This window comes from Marmota monax, unplaced genomic scaffold, assembly GCF_021218885.2.
Source record: "Marmota monax isolate L192 unplaced genomic scaffold, Marmota_monax_Labrador192_F-V1.1 WCK01_AAM20220418_F8-fsc00127, whole genome shotgun sequence".
NCBI lineage: Eukaryota > Metazoa > Chordata > Mammalia > Rodentia > Sciuridae > Marmota > Marmota monax.
This window is the reverse complement of record NW_026692894.1, coordinates 2379385-2394070: the sequence shown is the minus strand read 5'-3', so window position 1 is coordinate 2394070 and position 14686 is coordinate 2379385. Positions and strand designations below refer to the sequence as shown.

Sequence of the window (14686 nt, the reverse complement as noted above, 5' to 3'; positions counted from 1 at the left end):
AGTCTGTGTGCAAGAAGCAGAGGGATCTCAAGGCAGGTCAGGAAGCTGCCTGGCTGGGGATCATATCCAGATAAGCTGGGCAAGCTGGCCTCACTCCTTCCCTGAGAGCAGGGGAAGGGAGCGGAAGCAGGGCTACAGCAGCAAGGTGGACACTACGGCAGCCCGCAGGGAAAGCCCTGGAGTGCTGCGGGTCCCCTTGCAAATCAAAACCCACAGATGCTCCAGTCCCTTTTATAAGAGGGCAGAGAATATTCATCTAACCACTGCACATCCTCCCGTATCTCTAGGTTCCTTATCATACCTAATACAACGTAAGAACTATGTAAACAGTTTATACTACAGAGGTTAGAGAATAACGACAAGTCAAGTCTGCTCATGTTTAATACAGATGAAAACGAGGCAGGTCAAAGGACCTAGTGCATGTCAGCAACAGCTTAGTGTTTTTCACTGAATAACTCTGATCCATGGTTGGTTGGTTCTGTGCATGCAGAAACTGATACAGAGGGCTGACTATAGCTACAGAAAAAGAAAACATGACAGGAAGCACAATGTACACATGGAAAATGAGCAAGGTGCAAAACTGAGCAAAAGGAATTCCTGAAGAACTGCACACGAAACAAAAGACCAAAAAAACCCACAACCCAAACAAACAAAAAACCCCACCTGGTGCTAAGGATATAGCTCAGTTGGTAGCGTGCTTGCCTCAGATGCACAAGGATCTGGGTTCAATCCCTAACACTGCACACCCACCTGCTCACATTCAAATCCAATTAATGTCCAGAGACAAGATAAACCGTGTGCTGTAGTTTGGATGCTGAATATCTCTCAAAGACCCACAGGTTAAAAGCTTGGTCCCTAGGGTCGCACTGTTAGGAAGGGCAGGACCTTAGGGGAGGTCCTTAAATCACTGAGGGTGTGTCCTCAGGAAGGGTCTTTGGGACTCTGCTCATCTTATCTCTGATCCTGGTTCAAAACGCACGGGGCTGTGACCACTCACTTCTCTCTCACAAGCTCCAGCCACTGCCATCCACTGTCCTCACCAGAGACAAAAACCCACTGGATCTCGAACTTGAACCTCCAGAAGTATGAGTGAAATAAATATTTTCTCTTTAAAAATTAGTTGCCTCAGGTATTTCACTGAAGTAATATAAAACTGACACTGTCAACATGTTCACAGCAGTTATCTTTGACCAGAAGGATTATAGGTGATTGTTTTTAAAAAATTTACCTACATTTATTTTTTTTCTATGAATAATTTTTCTTTAATAATGTCAGAACACACACACACACACACACACACACACACACACACCCACCCCTTGGTTTGTAGTTGACTTTGTGCTACTGGATAGTAACACTGACTAGGTCTTTCCATCCTGAGACAGGTGCTTCCATCAAACTAGGGAATGGATGGCTCCTGGTGGAGAACCAGCCTAGTTTCCCATGAGAGCAGACACCAGGAGTAAAGCATCCTAGCAAAGCTGGACTGAGAAAAAGGCAAAAAGATTACCAAGTTAATTGTTTTGGTAGGATTGCATGGGAATGCACATGCTCATGGTAGAGGAGAAAAAAATCCTGGGGAGAAGTTAGAGTATGGAACTTTAAAAGGCTTTGACCTAGAATTTCACTTTTATGAATTTAACTTAAGGAAATAATCGGGGCTGTGAACTATCGCTATCGACAAGCTTATGGCAAACTGCAGAGCAACACGTAATAAAGCAAAGGCAGGCAGGACACAAAACAAAATGTTGACAGTGGTCACACACATGGGCAGTGGCAATATTCTTTTTGCTCATCTGAAATATATATATATATATATATTAAAAGAACATAAGAGTTTAAAAATAGCGGCTATGTGAAAAAGCAGAGAGGAACTTCACTCTGGTTCTGCCAACAAGGAAAATTAGCAGTGCTCATTGGCTACCCCTGGAGAAATGTAAAAATCCATCCTGGAGAAATGTAAAAAAAAAAAAATCTTGAGAAACTCACAGGAAGATGAAAGCTACTCTGAACTGGTGTCTGTGTGTGTGTGTGTGGGGGAGGGCAGCTGGGTCCACTGGCAGGGAATGTGAGCAGAGAAAGGAAAGCAAGGCAGTGTGAGCTCCCTTCTTGCTCCTCCACTGCCACCTGGACACAATCACTGAGGTCCCCTTACTGAAGAATCTGTGGCAAATGCTCAACAGAACCAGTTTGGGAGCCCTCGGGAGGTGAACTCGGGAACCTGCCAAGCCCTACTGGGAGAGGAGGTGGGGACAGCAGGTGGGTACTGACCATCCCCTGTGTTCACTCCCCCCATGCTCCCCCTCCAAAGGCTAGGGGACTGTGGATTAAAATTAGGGGTGACCATCTCCTCCCAACTCTACTTCTCACTGAGGACTTCAGGCAAAGACCCACAGGAGGGCCACCTGCACAGCGCCGCAGCACGCCCTCTCATTGCAAGTTCAGTGAAGGAGAGATCTGGTGAGCTCCAAGATAAATAATATTGATATGAAATAAAGTAGATTCTAAAAGTGTAAAAAGGAACAAGACAAAATATTAAATAAAAACATAATTGTGATATAAAGAATGCAGATGACAGAGTCATGGACACAGAGAAATCAAGTGATCTCGAAGACAGGGCTAGGCAGTCCTCAGGAAAATGAGGAAGAAAGGAAGAAATCAAAATATAACTTAGGATGAAGGCCACAGGTAGGAGGAGCAACACTCAGACAGCAGAGTTTTTTAGGGGGAAGATTTAATGGAGAGAAGGATATACATGAAGAAATAATGGAGAAAATTTCCCCCAAGCTTATGACAAACATTTTAGGATTAAAAGCAAAATATTGGGCTGGGATTGTGGCTCAGCGGTAGAGCGCTTTGCCTAGCACAGGCAGGACCCGGGTTCGATCCCCAGCACCTCATAAAAATAAAGGCATTGTGTTGTGTCCATCTACACCTAATAAATAAATAAATATATATATTTTTTTTTTTAAAAAAAAGGTTTAGGAAAAAAAAAAAAAAAGCAAAATGTTGCTGTACGAGGTGCTATGGGAACTGTTTGCCTAGCTGGGTTTGTGTTTTCTTTTCGTTCCATTCCTTTTTTTTTTTTTTTTTTTTAATATTTACTTTTCAGTTGTAGTTGGACACAAAACCTTTATTTTATTTATTTATTTTTATGTGGTGCTGAGGATCAAACTCAGGGCCTCGCATGTGCTAGATGAGCATTCTACTGCTGAGCCACAAACCCAGCCCTCACCATCCCTTCTTTCTCTGCCACTATTTCTTCCTTTTGGAATGAGAATGTCTACTCTTGCCATTTTATAATGGATCTGTGTATCTTGCTTTTGGTTTTTACAAGAGTATACTTTGAGTCTCAGATGAGACTCTGGACTTAGACTTTTGGGCAATGCTGGAGCTGTTAAGGCTATGGGACTCTAGGAGATAAACTAAATGCACTTGAACCGTAAGAAGAAATGAGCTCTTGGTGGCCCAGGGCAGAATGTTAATAGCCTGGATATGAGGTGTCCCCCAAAAGGTCCTGTGTTAATAATGCAGCAATGTTCAGAGGTGAAAGGACTGGACTGTGAGAGCTATAACCTAATCAGTCCATCCTAATTTGAATGGACTAACTGGGTGGGAACTGCAGGCAGGTGGGACATGGCTGGAAGAGAGTACAGAGGGACAACTACTTCATAAAGCAATGCCAAGTTGTTTTCCAAAGTCAAATATTCACATGTTCTATGAGCCAGCGATTCTGCTCCTAGAGAAATCGTATAGGAAATGTGAGAATAACAGTGTTCAAGGGTGAATTTTCCCCACAGCCCCTTCCCCTTTTCTCTCTGCTTTGTGGCCACCATGAACAATGGAGCAGTGCTTCTCCCGCATGCCCTTCCACTAGGAAGGTCTGTGTCACCTTGGGCCTAGGGCAATGCAGTCAACCCACCCTGAACTGAACCCCTGAAAACATGAGCCAAAACAAACTGTCCTCCTGTAAAATGAATTTTAAAAAGTGAAATTTTATTGATACCAACAGAACAATTGAGGAAAATCTTATTCAAGATAGACTACTAAATACTACAGTAAAATTCAAGGAAATCAGATTTAAAAAAAAAATATTATTAATAACTTTCAAAGTAAAAGAACGGAACACCTTAAAGGACCAAGGACCAAAATGACATGAGACCTCTCTCATGTGATATTGACTATAAAAGACAACTGGGTGGTATTTTTTTGTGTGTGGGGGTGCTGGTTATTGAACCCAGGGTCTCACCTGCTCTGTAAGTGCTCTGCCACTGAACTATACTTGAAATACACCCAAAGTACAAGAACGCTAAAAAGTTTGAAGTAAAAAGATGAAAAAAGATATAGCAGACATAATAAACGCTGATACAACTTTGGTAAAATAAAACTCATATATTACCACTAAGGTCTCATTAAAGAGAAAAATTTAGTTAGTACATAATGGCAAAAGGTTCAATTTACCAAAAAGACACAACACCTCTAAACATGTATGTACCTAGTGAAGTTGCTTCAAATGTATAAACTAAAAAGCAACAGAGGGGCTGGGGTTGTGGCTCAGTGGTAGAGAGCTTGCCTCGTACATGTAAGGCACTAGGTTCAATCCTCAGCACCACATAAAAATAAATAAGCAAAATAAAGTTACTGTGCCCATGTATAACTAAAAAAAGTATTTTAAATAAATAAATAAACATAAAAAGCAACAGAATCCCTGGGAGAAATTAACAAATCTATTCATTTATTATTGGCAGGTCAAGAAGACACAAACCCAGCAAAGATCATGACAACACAAAGGGCTGAACACTAGAATCACCAATTTTATAACCCAATGGATGAATATATAGAATTCTACATCCAACAATCGGAGAACAGTTTTCTCAAGTATGCTCAAAACATCCATGGAAACTTCCAAAACATCCATGGAAACTTCCATAAAACAAGCCTCAACAGATTGTGAAGAAGTACTGACTTGTAGTTAACATTCTCTTATCACCACTAATTATCCAACACTGCACACCTGAGGTCCTGGATATGGTGATAGAACAAGAAAATTAAAGGCATATTGGATCAAAAAGAAAAGACCCAGCTTTTAGTTACAGATTATACAGTTGTTAGCATAGGAAAATTAAAAAAATTAAACAGCCTCTGTTTAATTTCTCGATGGAAGAGTTGGGTAACAAAGAAATGTACCAGAAAAAAAAAAAAAAATCAGATTTTTTTTGTTGTTGTTGTTGTTGTTGTTTTGGTTTTTTTAATGACCCTGTCAGGATCCCAGCATAAAATTGAGTTCACCTCAGATGGCTAAATTAGACTACGATAAAAGCTGCTTATAAAGGTATGAGCAGGATGCAAGGACCCAACAACGCACAGTATGGTACTCGGACTAGTGACACCAGGGATCCATTACCATGCCTAGGGCCAAAGATACAGGGGAAAACCCAGCACAGAATAGGAGAAGGGGCCAAAAGACAAGAGACCCTACACAATGTGATCCCTGAGCAAAGAGCAGGACAAAGGAGGAAGATAGCTCTAGGGGCTATGAGCAAAACTGATGTTAATTCTTCCCAATTCAATGCAATTAAGACCCCAGGAGGTTTATCCATGTTACTTGATAAACTGATCCTAAAATTTAAATGGCCAAAGCTTAACACAGCTAAAGCACTGTTGAAAAATAAAAAGGAATTGCCCTACTCAATAATGGATATATTCTGAAGCTAGAATGATTAAGATAGTGCAATACTGGCATGAAGACAAAAACTGAGCAATAAATAGAACATAGTACAACATGAAACAGATCAATACCTATATGACAAATTTATGGGAGGAAATGGGGACTGTGCAATACAAGGAACTAGAAAAAGTGGCCATCTGTATGGAAAAATATTAAATTGGACTCCTAAAAATCATCCATAGATGAACTAAGAATTTTAATGCAAAACTTTAATTTTTTTTAAGCAGAAAAAGAACAGTTCATTTGACCTTGGGTTAGATGTTAATTAATAAGAAAACGCTTAATTACTTAATATCTGCTACTGTTCAAAAGTATCATTATTCAAAGTAGAGCTTATTTTTGCAAACTGGGAGAAGATATTTGCAATATATACAAATAACCTTTACCAAATCAATGTGAAAGGACAAATAACCAAGTAGAAAAATGTGAAAAAGCATGATCAGGTATTACACAGAAATACACATGGCTAGTTAACATGTGAAGAGATACTGGACCTCATTTCTAACATGAGAATATAAATCGAGACCATAGTGAAACATGATTTTACACATTTAATTGGCAAAAATCAAGAATAGTACCACAAGCGTTAAAGAAGCTGCTGAGCAGAATCTGTATTGTTGGTGAGAATACAGAGGGACAACTACTTCATAAAGCAATGCCAAGTTGTTTTCCAAAGTCAAATATTCACATGTTCTATGAGCCAGCAATTCTGCTCCTAGAGAAACCATACAGGAAATGTGAGAATAACAGTGTTCAAAATAGCACTATTTACAAACCCAAAAACCGGTAACCAACTCAAATGCTCACTAAAACATACATCATAGTCATATAATAGAACAGTAGCTCACAGAGAACAGGGAAAGGATGACTCTGGATACCACGCATGAATTTCACTGACATCAAAACCGTAGCCCTGAAATGCTGTATGTTTACGTACAGCACATTTATGAAGTTCAAAAACACTACAGCTGATTTTGTAAAACCAAGGGAAAGATAAACACAGTTTATGAGTGTTTGCCTCAGGTGGTAGTGGGGGGAAAGGGGACAGGATCAGGAAGGGCACAAAGGTGGTTAGAAGTTGTTACCAGTGTTCTTACTCTTAAGAAAAAAGATTGGTCAGAGAGTGAGTTTCCTTAGGAACTGATAACATTATTAAGACAAATGAGAGTAAAGGAAATCAAGTCACATATAGACTAGTGATGAAAATACCTCAAGAACCAAGGAGTTTATTTAATAGATTTCTACACAAGTGGACTCCATCAAAAATAAAAGAAAAAACATCACACTTCTCAAAGTCTGCAGGGGCTGCCCATTGCAGTAGGCTCTCCTGGGCTTTAAGGTGTGAGATCTGCCTCTTCTCTATAAGCAAGAGGGAAGGAGTGAGGGGGGAAGGAAAGAAGAAACGGAAGACAAAGACAGAAGGGGAGAGAGAAGAAAAAGTGGAGACTGCAGCACTGACAGTGACAAGCCATTCTGAAGTCACCACACGTACAAGGCTTTGCAAACCCCTCAACACCATCACGCACGTGCGTACCTGGTTTCCTCTCCCTTGTTTCTTTTGGGGAGTCCCTAACTTTCACTCTCCAACATGGCAGCTGCTAGTCATGAGGCTGTTCATACCGAGAAGGTAATAAAACGAGTTTCACAGCCACATTAGTCACAAGTTAAGTGCTTGAGAGCTACTGTGCCTAGTGGCTACCATAGCAGACCACGAAGACCTTCCCATCATCTAGGACAGTTCTAGTGGACGACAGGACTTCACACCCACCTGAACTGAAAGGAAGGGGCAGAGGAATGTGTGCAGAGGCAGAGTGGAAAAAGGCTCAGGGAAGAGGGTGGCTGTGAGTGTCACAGGGACGGCAGACAGAGGGTGCCAGAGAGCTGCGTGGTGCAGACCCAAGGGTGGGGAGAGCCCTGCCGCACTCAGGTGGGGAGAGCTTGGGCAGGAGTGAACAGGACCTCAAGCTCCACTGAAACCTGTGAGCTGCCACCATCCTTCCACTTTGCCACCTGGGAAGGTGGAGACAAATGTATGTTAATGAACATCCTTCCACAGGCTGGGCTTCTACTTCCTAACCCCAGCCCAGTCCTCACTCCCCAGGAGCACCTACCTGCCCTGCCCTTAAGGAGGTTTTGCTGTGAGGAAGCCCCTCTGGGGAAGACCAGAGGGGCCAGGGGAGGACAGAAAGCGCTCCACAGGAGGTCAAAGCAGGGAAGCTGCCATACTTTGAAGCACTGGAGGAGGGAGGAAGTGGGGAAGAGGGAAATCCTCAGGAGCAGGTCACAGTAGGCAGGTCCTTGTCCTAACCTGTCCATGGGTGCCTGTCAGCACATCACAGCAGGAAAGGGAAAGGTCCTTAAAGTTGACGAGGAGGCTGAGGAAGGGAAGGGGAAGAACATGAAGAAATTCATGGGAGCAAGGAGTGGTGGAACTGGGAACTAGGGCTGCCAAGCTCCCTGGCTCCTGCTCTTCTCACTGTGCAAGCTGATGGCCGCCTTCCATGGACAGCTCAGAGTCCCCACACCATGCTGACCAGCCAGTCATCCTTCTTCCCTTGGCTCCTCCACAGGCCTGGCATGGAGCACTGGGTTTGAAGGTGGAACCCACGCTGTGGCAGGGGACCAAGGAAGTGGCCTAAATGAGGGGGCTGGACTTGGCAACCAGGCGGCTACAGCCCTTTTCCTGGAATCCAGGAAGTCTTTCAGTTCTGAGGACCTGCAGCTGCACAGGAATGCTAGCAGGAGCCCAGGTTGAGTGACCTGTGGGGACTGAGGGTTTTCAGAGGGCCCTGGCCCTGGGCTCCTCCTTGGTACTCCCACAGCACCTGGCCTTCGCTAGGTGAGCCTCAGCACATGGCCAGCAAGCCACTCCAGCAGCTGCCTCCTGCCGTGGGCTGCGCAGCAGCGAGGCCTGCAGCTCGGCTCCCACGTCTTCACGCTCCCACACGGTACCAGGCCTTTGAGGAGGTTCTCACCAGAACATCTACCGAACCCGTGAATGAGGCAGTGCTGAGGAGATCCCATCCAGAGCAGCTGGGAAGGAGGCAGCACCCAAAACATGGAACCTTATTTTCCTTTGATTCCATTATTCATAACAACATGAACGAAGGTCTCTCTCTGCCTGTCTTGGGGATTCAAAGCAGCACAAAGTGAGAGGCCTGTAGAGCACCAGCTGAGTGCTGGTCACTCCTTCTCACTCCCTCCTCAGGTCAACCCTGTAAGATTGTACCCTCAAGGCCTCAAGGCTTAGGATGAATCTTAAAAGTTGCCTAAAGATACACTGTCAGTAAGAGTCATAGCTGAGATTCAAACAGAAGGATGTCTTACTCCAGAGAATGGGCTTTCACCCACCCTGCATTCGTTCAACAGTGAGCACCAAAGTACACCTCAGGCCCAGTTTAGGAGCTGGGAACAAACCCTGCCCTGCAACCTGAGCGTCCATGGTAAAGGAAGAGCTAGACCACTAAAAAAAAACAAACATGCGGACAAATAATCCAGGATGAAATAAATGTTACAAAGAAAATTAAACTAGAGTAAGGGGGAGAGAGCAAGGATTGCCATACTTTTTTCTGTGAAAATCCAAATAATAGACATTTTCAGCCTGTCTGGCCAGTTTTGCAACACAGTCTTTATTGCCCATGGCTGCTTTTGCAGAATTGAGTAGTTGCAATATGGAAATAATTGGGCATGGCTATGTTCCAATAAAACTATTAATGGACAAACTTAGGATTTCATATGAATTTCATGTGGTAGAAACTGTTAAACTGTTATTCTTTTGATTCCCCACCACCACCATTTAGAAATATAAAAACCATTCCCAGTTTGTAAGTCATATAAAAAACATGTGGTGAACCAAATTTGGCCCCTGGGCTGCCGCTTGCCAATTTCTGGGAGGAGGAGTGACTGGGTGTATGGGTGGGATGTACTTTAGACAGAATGGTCAAGGAAAGCTTTGCTGAGGAGCTGAAATTTGAGCAGAGACCTAAAGGAGGTCAAGCAGTGAGCCCCAAGCTCCCCTGGAAGGGAACAGTGAGCATGAAAACCTGGCTGTGTGTCTGGAGAGGAGGGAGGAGGCAGAGAGGCAGACAAGAGGTCATGGACATCAGTCATGTGGGCTGACTGGGGAGGACTTTGGTCTCAATGTGACAGCAAGCCACTGGGATTTGGATTGAGCAGCTTTGTGACCCTGGACAAGCTGAATCTCTCCATGACTCCTTTTCTCATCAAAAAAGGAATAATAAATAGCACTCCTTATAGGACCAAGTGAACATAATGTCCAAATGTCCAAATGAATGACAACTGCCAATATTAAGGTTAACATCTGAGTTCAGCTGGAGGAGGCAGGAGATGCGAGATGGTGATGACATTTGTCCAACTCACCCACAATGTCCACCACATCTGGTCGGATGAGAGGCTCTCCACCTGTGAGCCGGATCTTATCAACACCTTCTTTCACAAAAAGCCGGGCAAGGGTCAGGATCTCCTCTGTAGTCAGCAGGTCAGCCTTGGGGGTTAAGGGGACACCCTCTTCAGGCATGCAGTATTGGCCTGAGGGAAGGAAGGGGATGAGGTGGTAGGAAATAGGTATGGCCGGCAGGCAGGCCCAGGATGTCCCTGCTCCCCAGCTTCCCATTAGGTCAACAGTTCCCCTAAACCCTGTCTAGACACTGGGGAGAGATCTCACCAAGTCAGAAGTCCTATAAATCCCTGCCTCCCTCTTCTCATCTTACTGGGCCCCGCAACCTGGCCTGACCATCCCTCTGTGGGGAGCTGAAAGTAAGGGTTTAACCAAATTAACTGGCTGGGGGCACAGGAACGCTGGTCCCTCAGCCTGGGGTAGGGTCTGCCTAGAAGGGTTAGGACCCTGGGCCCACTTCTGCTGGTGTTATTCGTTCTCCTCCCCTACCTAGTTGTGGCAGTCACTTCTCTTTGGGCATGTCATGAGTGAGAGTATTCCTCTCTGGTCTGGTGAAAGCCACTGTCCTCTGTAGACACAAGTGCCCTCAAATCCACCCTATCTATTACAGGTTATGAGTCTCACTTCACAGGCTGGAAAACTGAGGTGCTCCTTGTCCAGGGTGAGGTAGCAGAAGGGGTAAACAGGTGAGCTGCAGAACAGAAGGAGCACCATTTCTGGGCACCACTTCCTAGAGTGCAGCTTTTTTAAGGGTTGGGTCAAGATGTTATCACAAAGTCAAGCAGCATGTTGGGTCCAGATGTGGATTCCAGAGACTGGGAAGAATAGGTTAAAAAATATAAGAATGCAGCACATGTAGTATGTTTGGTTAAACATTTACCAAATTCGTGTATGTGTGTGTGTGTGTGTTTATTGACCCATGAAGCAAATATATTTCTTATTATGAGATAGAGTAGGAGGGAGGGAAGGAAAGAAGGGGAGGAGAGAAGGGAAAGGGAGAAGGAGGAGTAAGGGGGAAAGGGAGAAGGAGGAGTAAGGGGCAAAGAAAGAAGGGAGGAGGGAAAGAAAGACTCAACTCTGGAAGTCCCCATAGCAGGGGTCACTCACCTAGAATGCTCCCTGCAGGGAATTATGAATGCTCTGTGTGTCAGCATGGTTTGGGGTGATTGGGACATCTCATGGCTGACAGTGTTGACCTCAGGCGCTGCTATATATATATATATATCACCCTTTATAATGTCAACCACCCCGCCCCTGGCCATGTCCTGGACTTTTAGAAATGGAAGGGAAACAGGAGGAAGGAGGACTGAAGACTGAGAGGTCCGGGACCCAATCACAGTACTGTTCTCAAATATAATCTCAGTAGGACTGACCTTCCAGAATCCTGAAACTCAGCCTTGACCTCTCTAGGCCCTCAAAGCCTGCCTGGCTTGGCCAGCAAGGCAGGTGGGTGAGGAAGTTGGAAGACCAACATCAGAGGACCAAAGTGGCTTTCTGGTCATGGGGAGATTTCAGAAGCCACTTCAGGAAAGGGACAACAGCCCAGAGTGAGCCCAGAGAGGGCTCAGGATGGAGACTCACATCGGAGGTTGCACTTCTCGGTGAGGGAGATCCGCAGGTAGTTGTGTTGCCGGCCGAAGTTGTCTGTGAGGAAGGTGGAGAAAGGGGCCACATGCTCCTTCAGGAATGGCTTCCGCCTAGACAGGTCCTGCAAGGACAGGGCAGGGGGAATCATGGGACAGACTTCCAGGATAGGGGAGGCAGGAGGAGACCCACCTGGGGTGAACTCAAGGGCCCAAGGTGAACAGCCCCTCCCCCACCTCTTACATGTGGATAGCACTTCTAAACTATTTATCTGGGCCCTGCAACTTCAGGGGAGTTGGGATTGTCCCTCTGATTGAGAGACTAGGAAACAGACTGGAGGGAAGGACCCTTCTCCTAGACACTTGGCTGAGGATAGGGAATTCTGGTTGGGCAGCAAGTGGAGTCAAGGGTGGGTAGGGATTCTTTCAGTCCTTATTCTTTGTTCTACCTAGTGCCAGAAGGAAGGATTAGCACATATTGTGTGGGGCCAACAGGGAGGAGATTGCTGCAGGCTCCAAACAAGGCCCAAACCAGTTCTGGGGAGAGAAAGGGAGCCAACCCTGCTTGTTCTACAGCTAGTCTGATTTGTCTCCTGCTCAGCCCTCTCCCCTTTCCAGAGCCCAGAGAATGACAATCCGAACAGCAGTGAGATCACTGCTCCTGGTGGTAACACTTGCCAATCTTAAGGTTCCCAAAGAATGTTCTCTGTCCAATTCCCACACCCACCCATAAGGGGTCATTATAACCAAGGCGAGGATGGAGTCCAAGTACACACTAGCAGAATCAGGATTCAAATTCAGGACTTCTCATTCTATGTTCTTTCTTCTAATTCCAGTAGGTAGGACAATGACTAACCTCTAGGACAAAGAATCACGACCCTGGCACCTATCTGTGAGGTCTATGGACAGAGCTCTGGGCTGGGGGCAAGAACCTTGATTTCTGGGCCAGGAGTGACCAGATATAAAAAATTTCTTGATTTTTCCTGGTCTGCTTTCCCACTGTCAAATAAGAACAAGGTTATAGGTCAAGGTTGTCTTGCTAGAAGTAAAGAAGCCGGTAACTTAATAACCAGGATCATCATGATCTTGCCACTTAAGAGCGGAAGGCCTCTGGCCTTCTAGAAGTCCAGGGTAGCTGTGTGCTATACCTAGGAGGAAGAAACTGATAAGTCACCTCAGCCCTGGCTGCACATTAAAATCATTTGGGGAGTACAAGAAAAAAGTTCCACTGGATTCCATCTGAATCCAGATCTTTGTGATCTTTCCAGGAGATTCCAAAGTGAGCCAGGTTTAGGAGTCATTAATTCAATCAAAGATAGAAGGGGCGTGAGTGTGAGAATGGGTAGGTGGGGTCATGATTTTTCTGGGCCCAAAAAACTTTCCTCACTACTAACTACCCCTCCAAGGGTTTCTCCTTGGAGAAACCCTGCTCACAGTCCCATAGGGAGCAAGCAACTTTCACTTCTCTAAACTGCAGGCTGCTATGATTCTAAGTCACTTCCCTTAGAAAAGTCAGGGGTTGCACTATCATCTAAAATCCCACTGACCATTAAAGTCCAGGAGATGAGACAAGGAGGTGAATCCAGAATTAAAAGAGGCAATCAGTATAGATAGGAAATCAAGTCAGATGGGGTCAAAGAGGCCAATTTGAGTTCAGGAAGTTGGAAACTGCCCCCTGAGGGACTGAAATGCCTTCAGAGTCTTCCTCTACCCTATCAAGATAACCTGACCCTGCTTTGACCTGTTGCTAAGGTAACCTGTCCCAGGAACTGCCCCCCCCTCCCTGCCCCAATCCATCTACTTCTCACTTTTTGGATGTCCCACCATCCCACTGAGCATCTCCTGGGCCTAGTCACTAGGCAGGAAGAACAGAAATAAGAGAGCAGGAGGACAAAGGAAGTCTAGGACATATTTAAAAAAGGCAGGACACCTTGATTCTTGGGATACCAGGATACCAGCTATGGCCCCCCACTCCCTCCTGGGAGAAGTCTATGTTACCCTTTTTAAATGAACCCTGCTTTATATGCTTGCCTTGGCGTGCTTCTCTAATATTCAAACTTCCACATGTGAGGGAGCAGAACTCGTCACCGATAACCAGCGGTATCAGAGGGACCCAGGTTTATGGCAGAGCTGCATCCCTTTCCCCTCAACAGCTATTTGCAATGTAATCATGTTGATCACCACAGGCTCTCTACCTCCTCACCTGCCAAGATGTTTTGCTTACTCTAACAGAAGGTGGGGAGTGGCTGGGTGAAGGAGCCGCCAAAATAAATCTGGGAATCGAGCAGGTGAGAGGACCAAGGAGCATGACTTGGCAGAAACCAGAGAACTGGAGGAGCAGGGAGCGGTGGGGAGTGCTCTCAGGCCCTCCATCCTGCCTCTCCTCCCACACTGCAGGTCCTACTTGCCTTCTCTCATTCTTTTTCTCTTTTCCTTAAATCTTCTGGAGGGAAAAAAAAAATATCCACACCAAAGTCATCCAGGATTCAGAGGGGATTATTGGGCGGACAGGGGCCTCACTCACTCAGGACTGGCTGGGGCATGTCAAGGAAGTGGAAAGCTCCAGGCTGCCCACATTCCCAGGGCCCCAACCTGGAGCAGGCAGCTTCCCCTGCAGGAAGCCCTCTCACAGGATTTCATATCTCCCGCATGGAGCAAAGTACGTTGGTACCAAGTGTTGAACCGTCGTGTCAAGGCCTATCTAATGGAATGAGAAAGGTGGCGTATGGAAAATCCACTTACACTGCTTCTGGGCTGGTCTCTGCTATAAAAACAGCTTAACCTAATACAAGGTTCTCAATCTTGGCTGCACATCAAAGTCACCTGAAGAGCTTCTAGAAGTCCTAAGGACAGAGCCCCACCCCAAAGATTCTTACTCAATTGAGAATGCAGCCAGGGTTCACCATGGGTGTAGTGACACCAGGATCAGGTGCCATTCTAGTTTGAGGGTGGTAGTCA

At 45.4% G+C, this 14686-nt stretch overlaps 1 protein-coding gene across 8 annotated transcripts in view; it reads right to left on the bottom strand.

Moving 5' to 3' along the window:
• Positions 1 to 14686, bottom strand: part of Mocs1 (molybdenum cofactor synthesis 1) — a 28342-nt gene that overhangs the window by 10523 nt on the left and 3133 nt on the right. For 4 of the 8 annotated variants that reach the window (XM_046450738.2, XM_058581413.1, XM_046450741.2 and 1 more), the window contains 2 exons: positions 11727 to 11853; positions 10109 to 10232 (listed from right to left, as the gene is read on the bottom strand). In XM_046450738.2, coding sequence (XP_046306694.1) covers positions 10109 to 10232; positions 11727 to 11819 — 217 coding nt within the window. In that variant the 5' untranslated portion in view covers positions 11820 to 11853. Of the gene's footprint in view, positions 1 to 10108; positions 10277 to 10769; positions 10961 to 11726; positions 11854 to 14686 lie in introns of those variants that run through there. The other 4 variants (XM_046450736.2, XM_046450737.2, XM_046450743.2 and 1 more) reach the window with 2 other exon arrangements.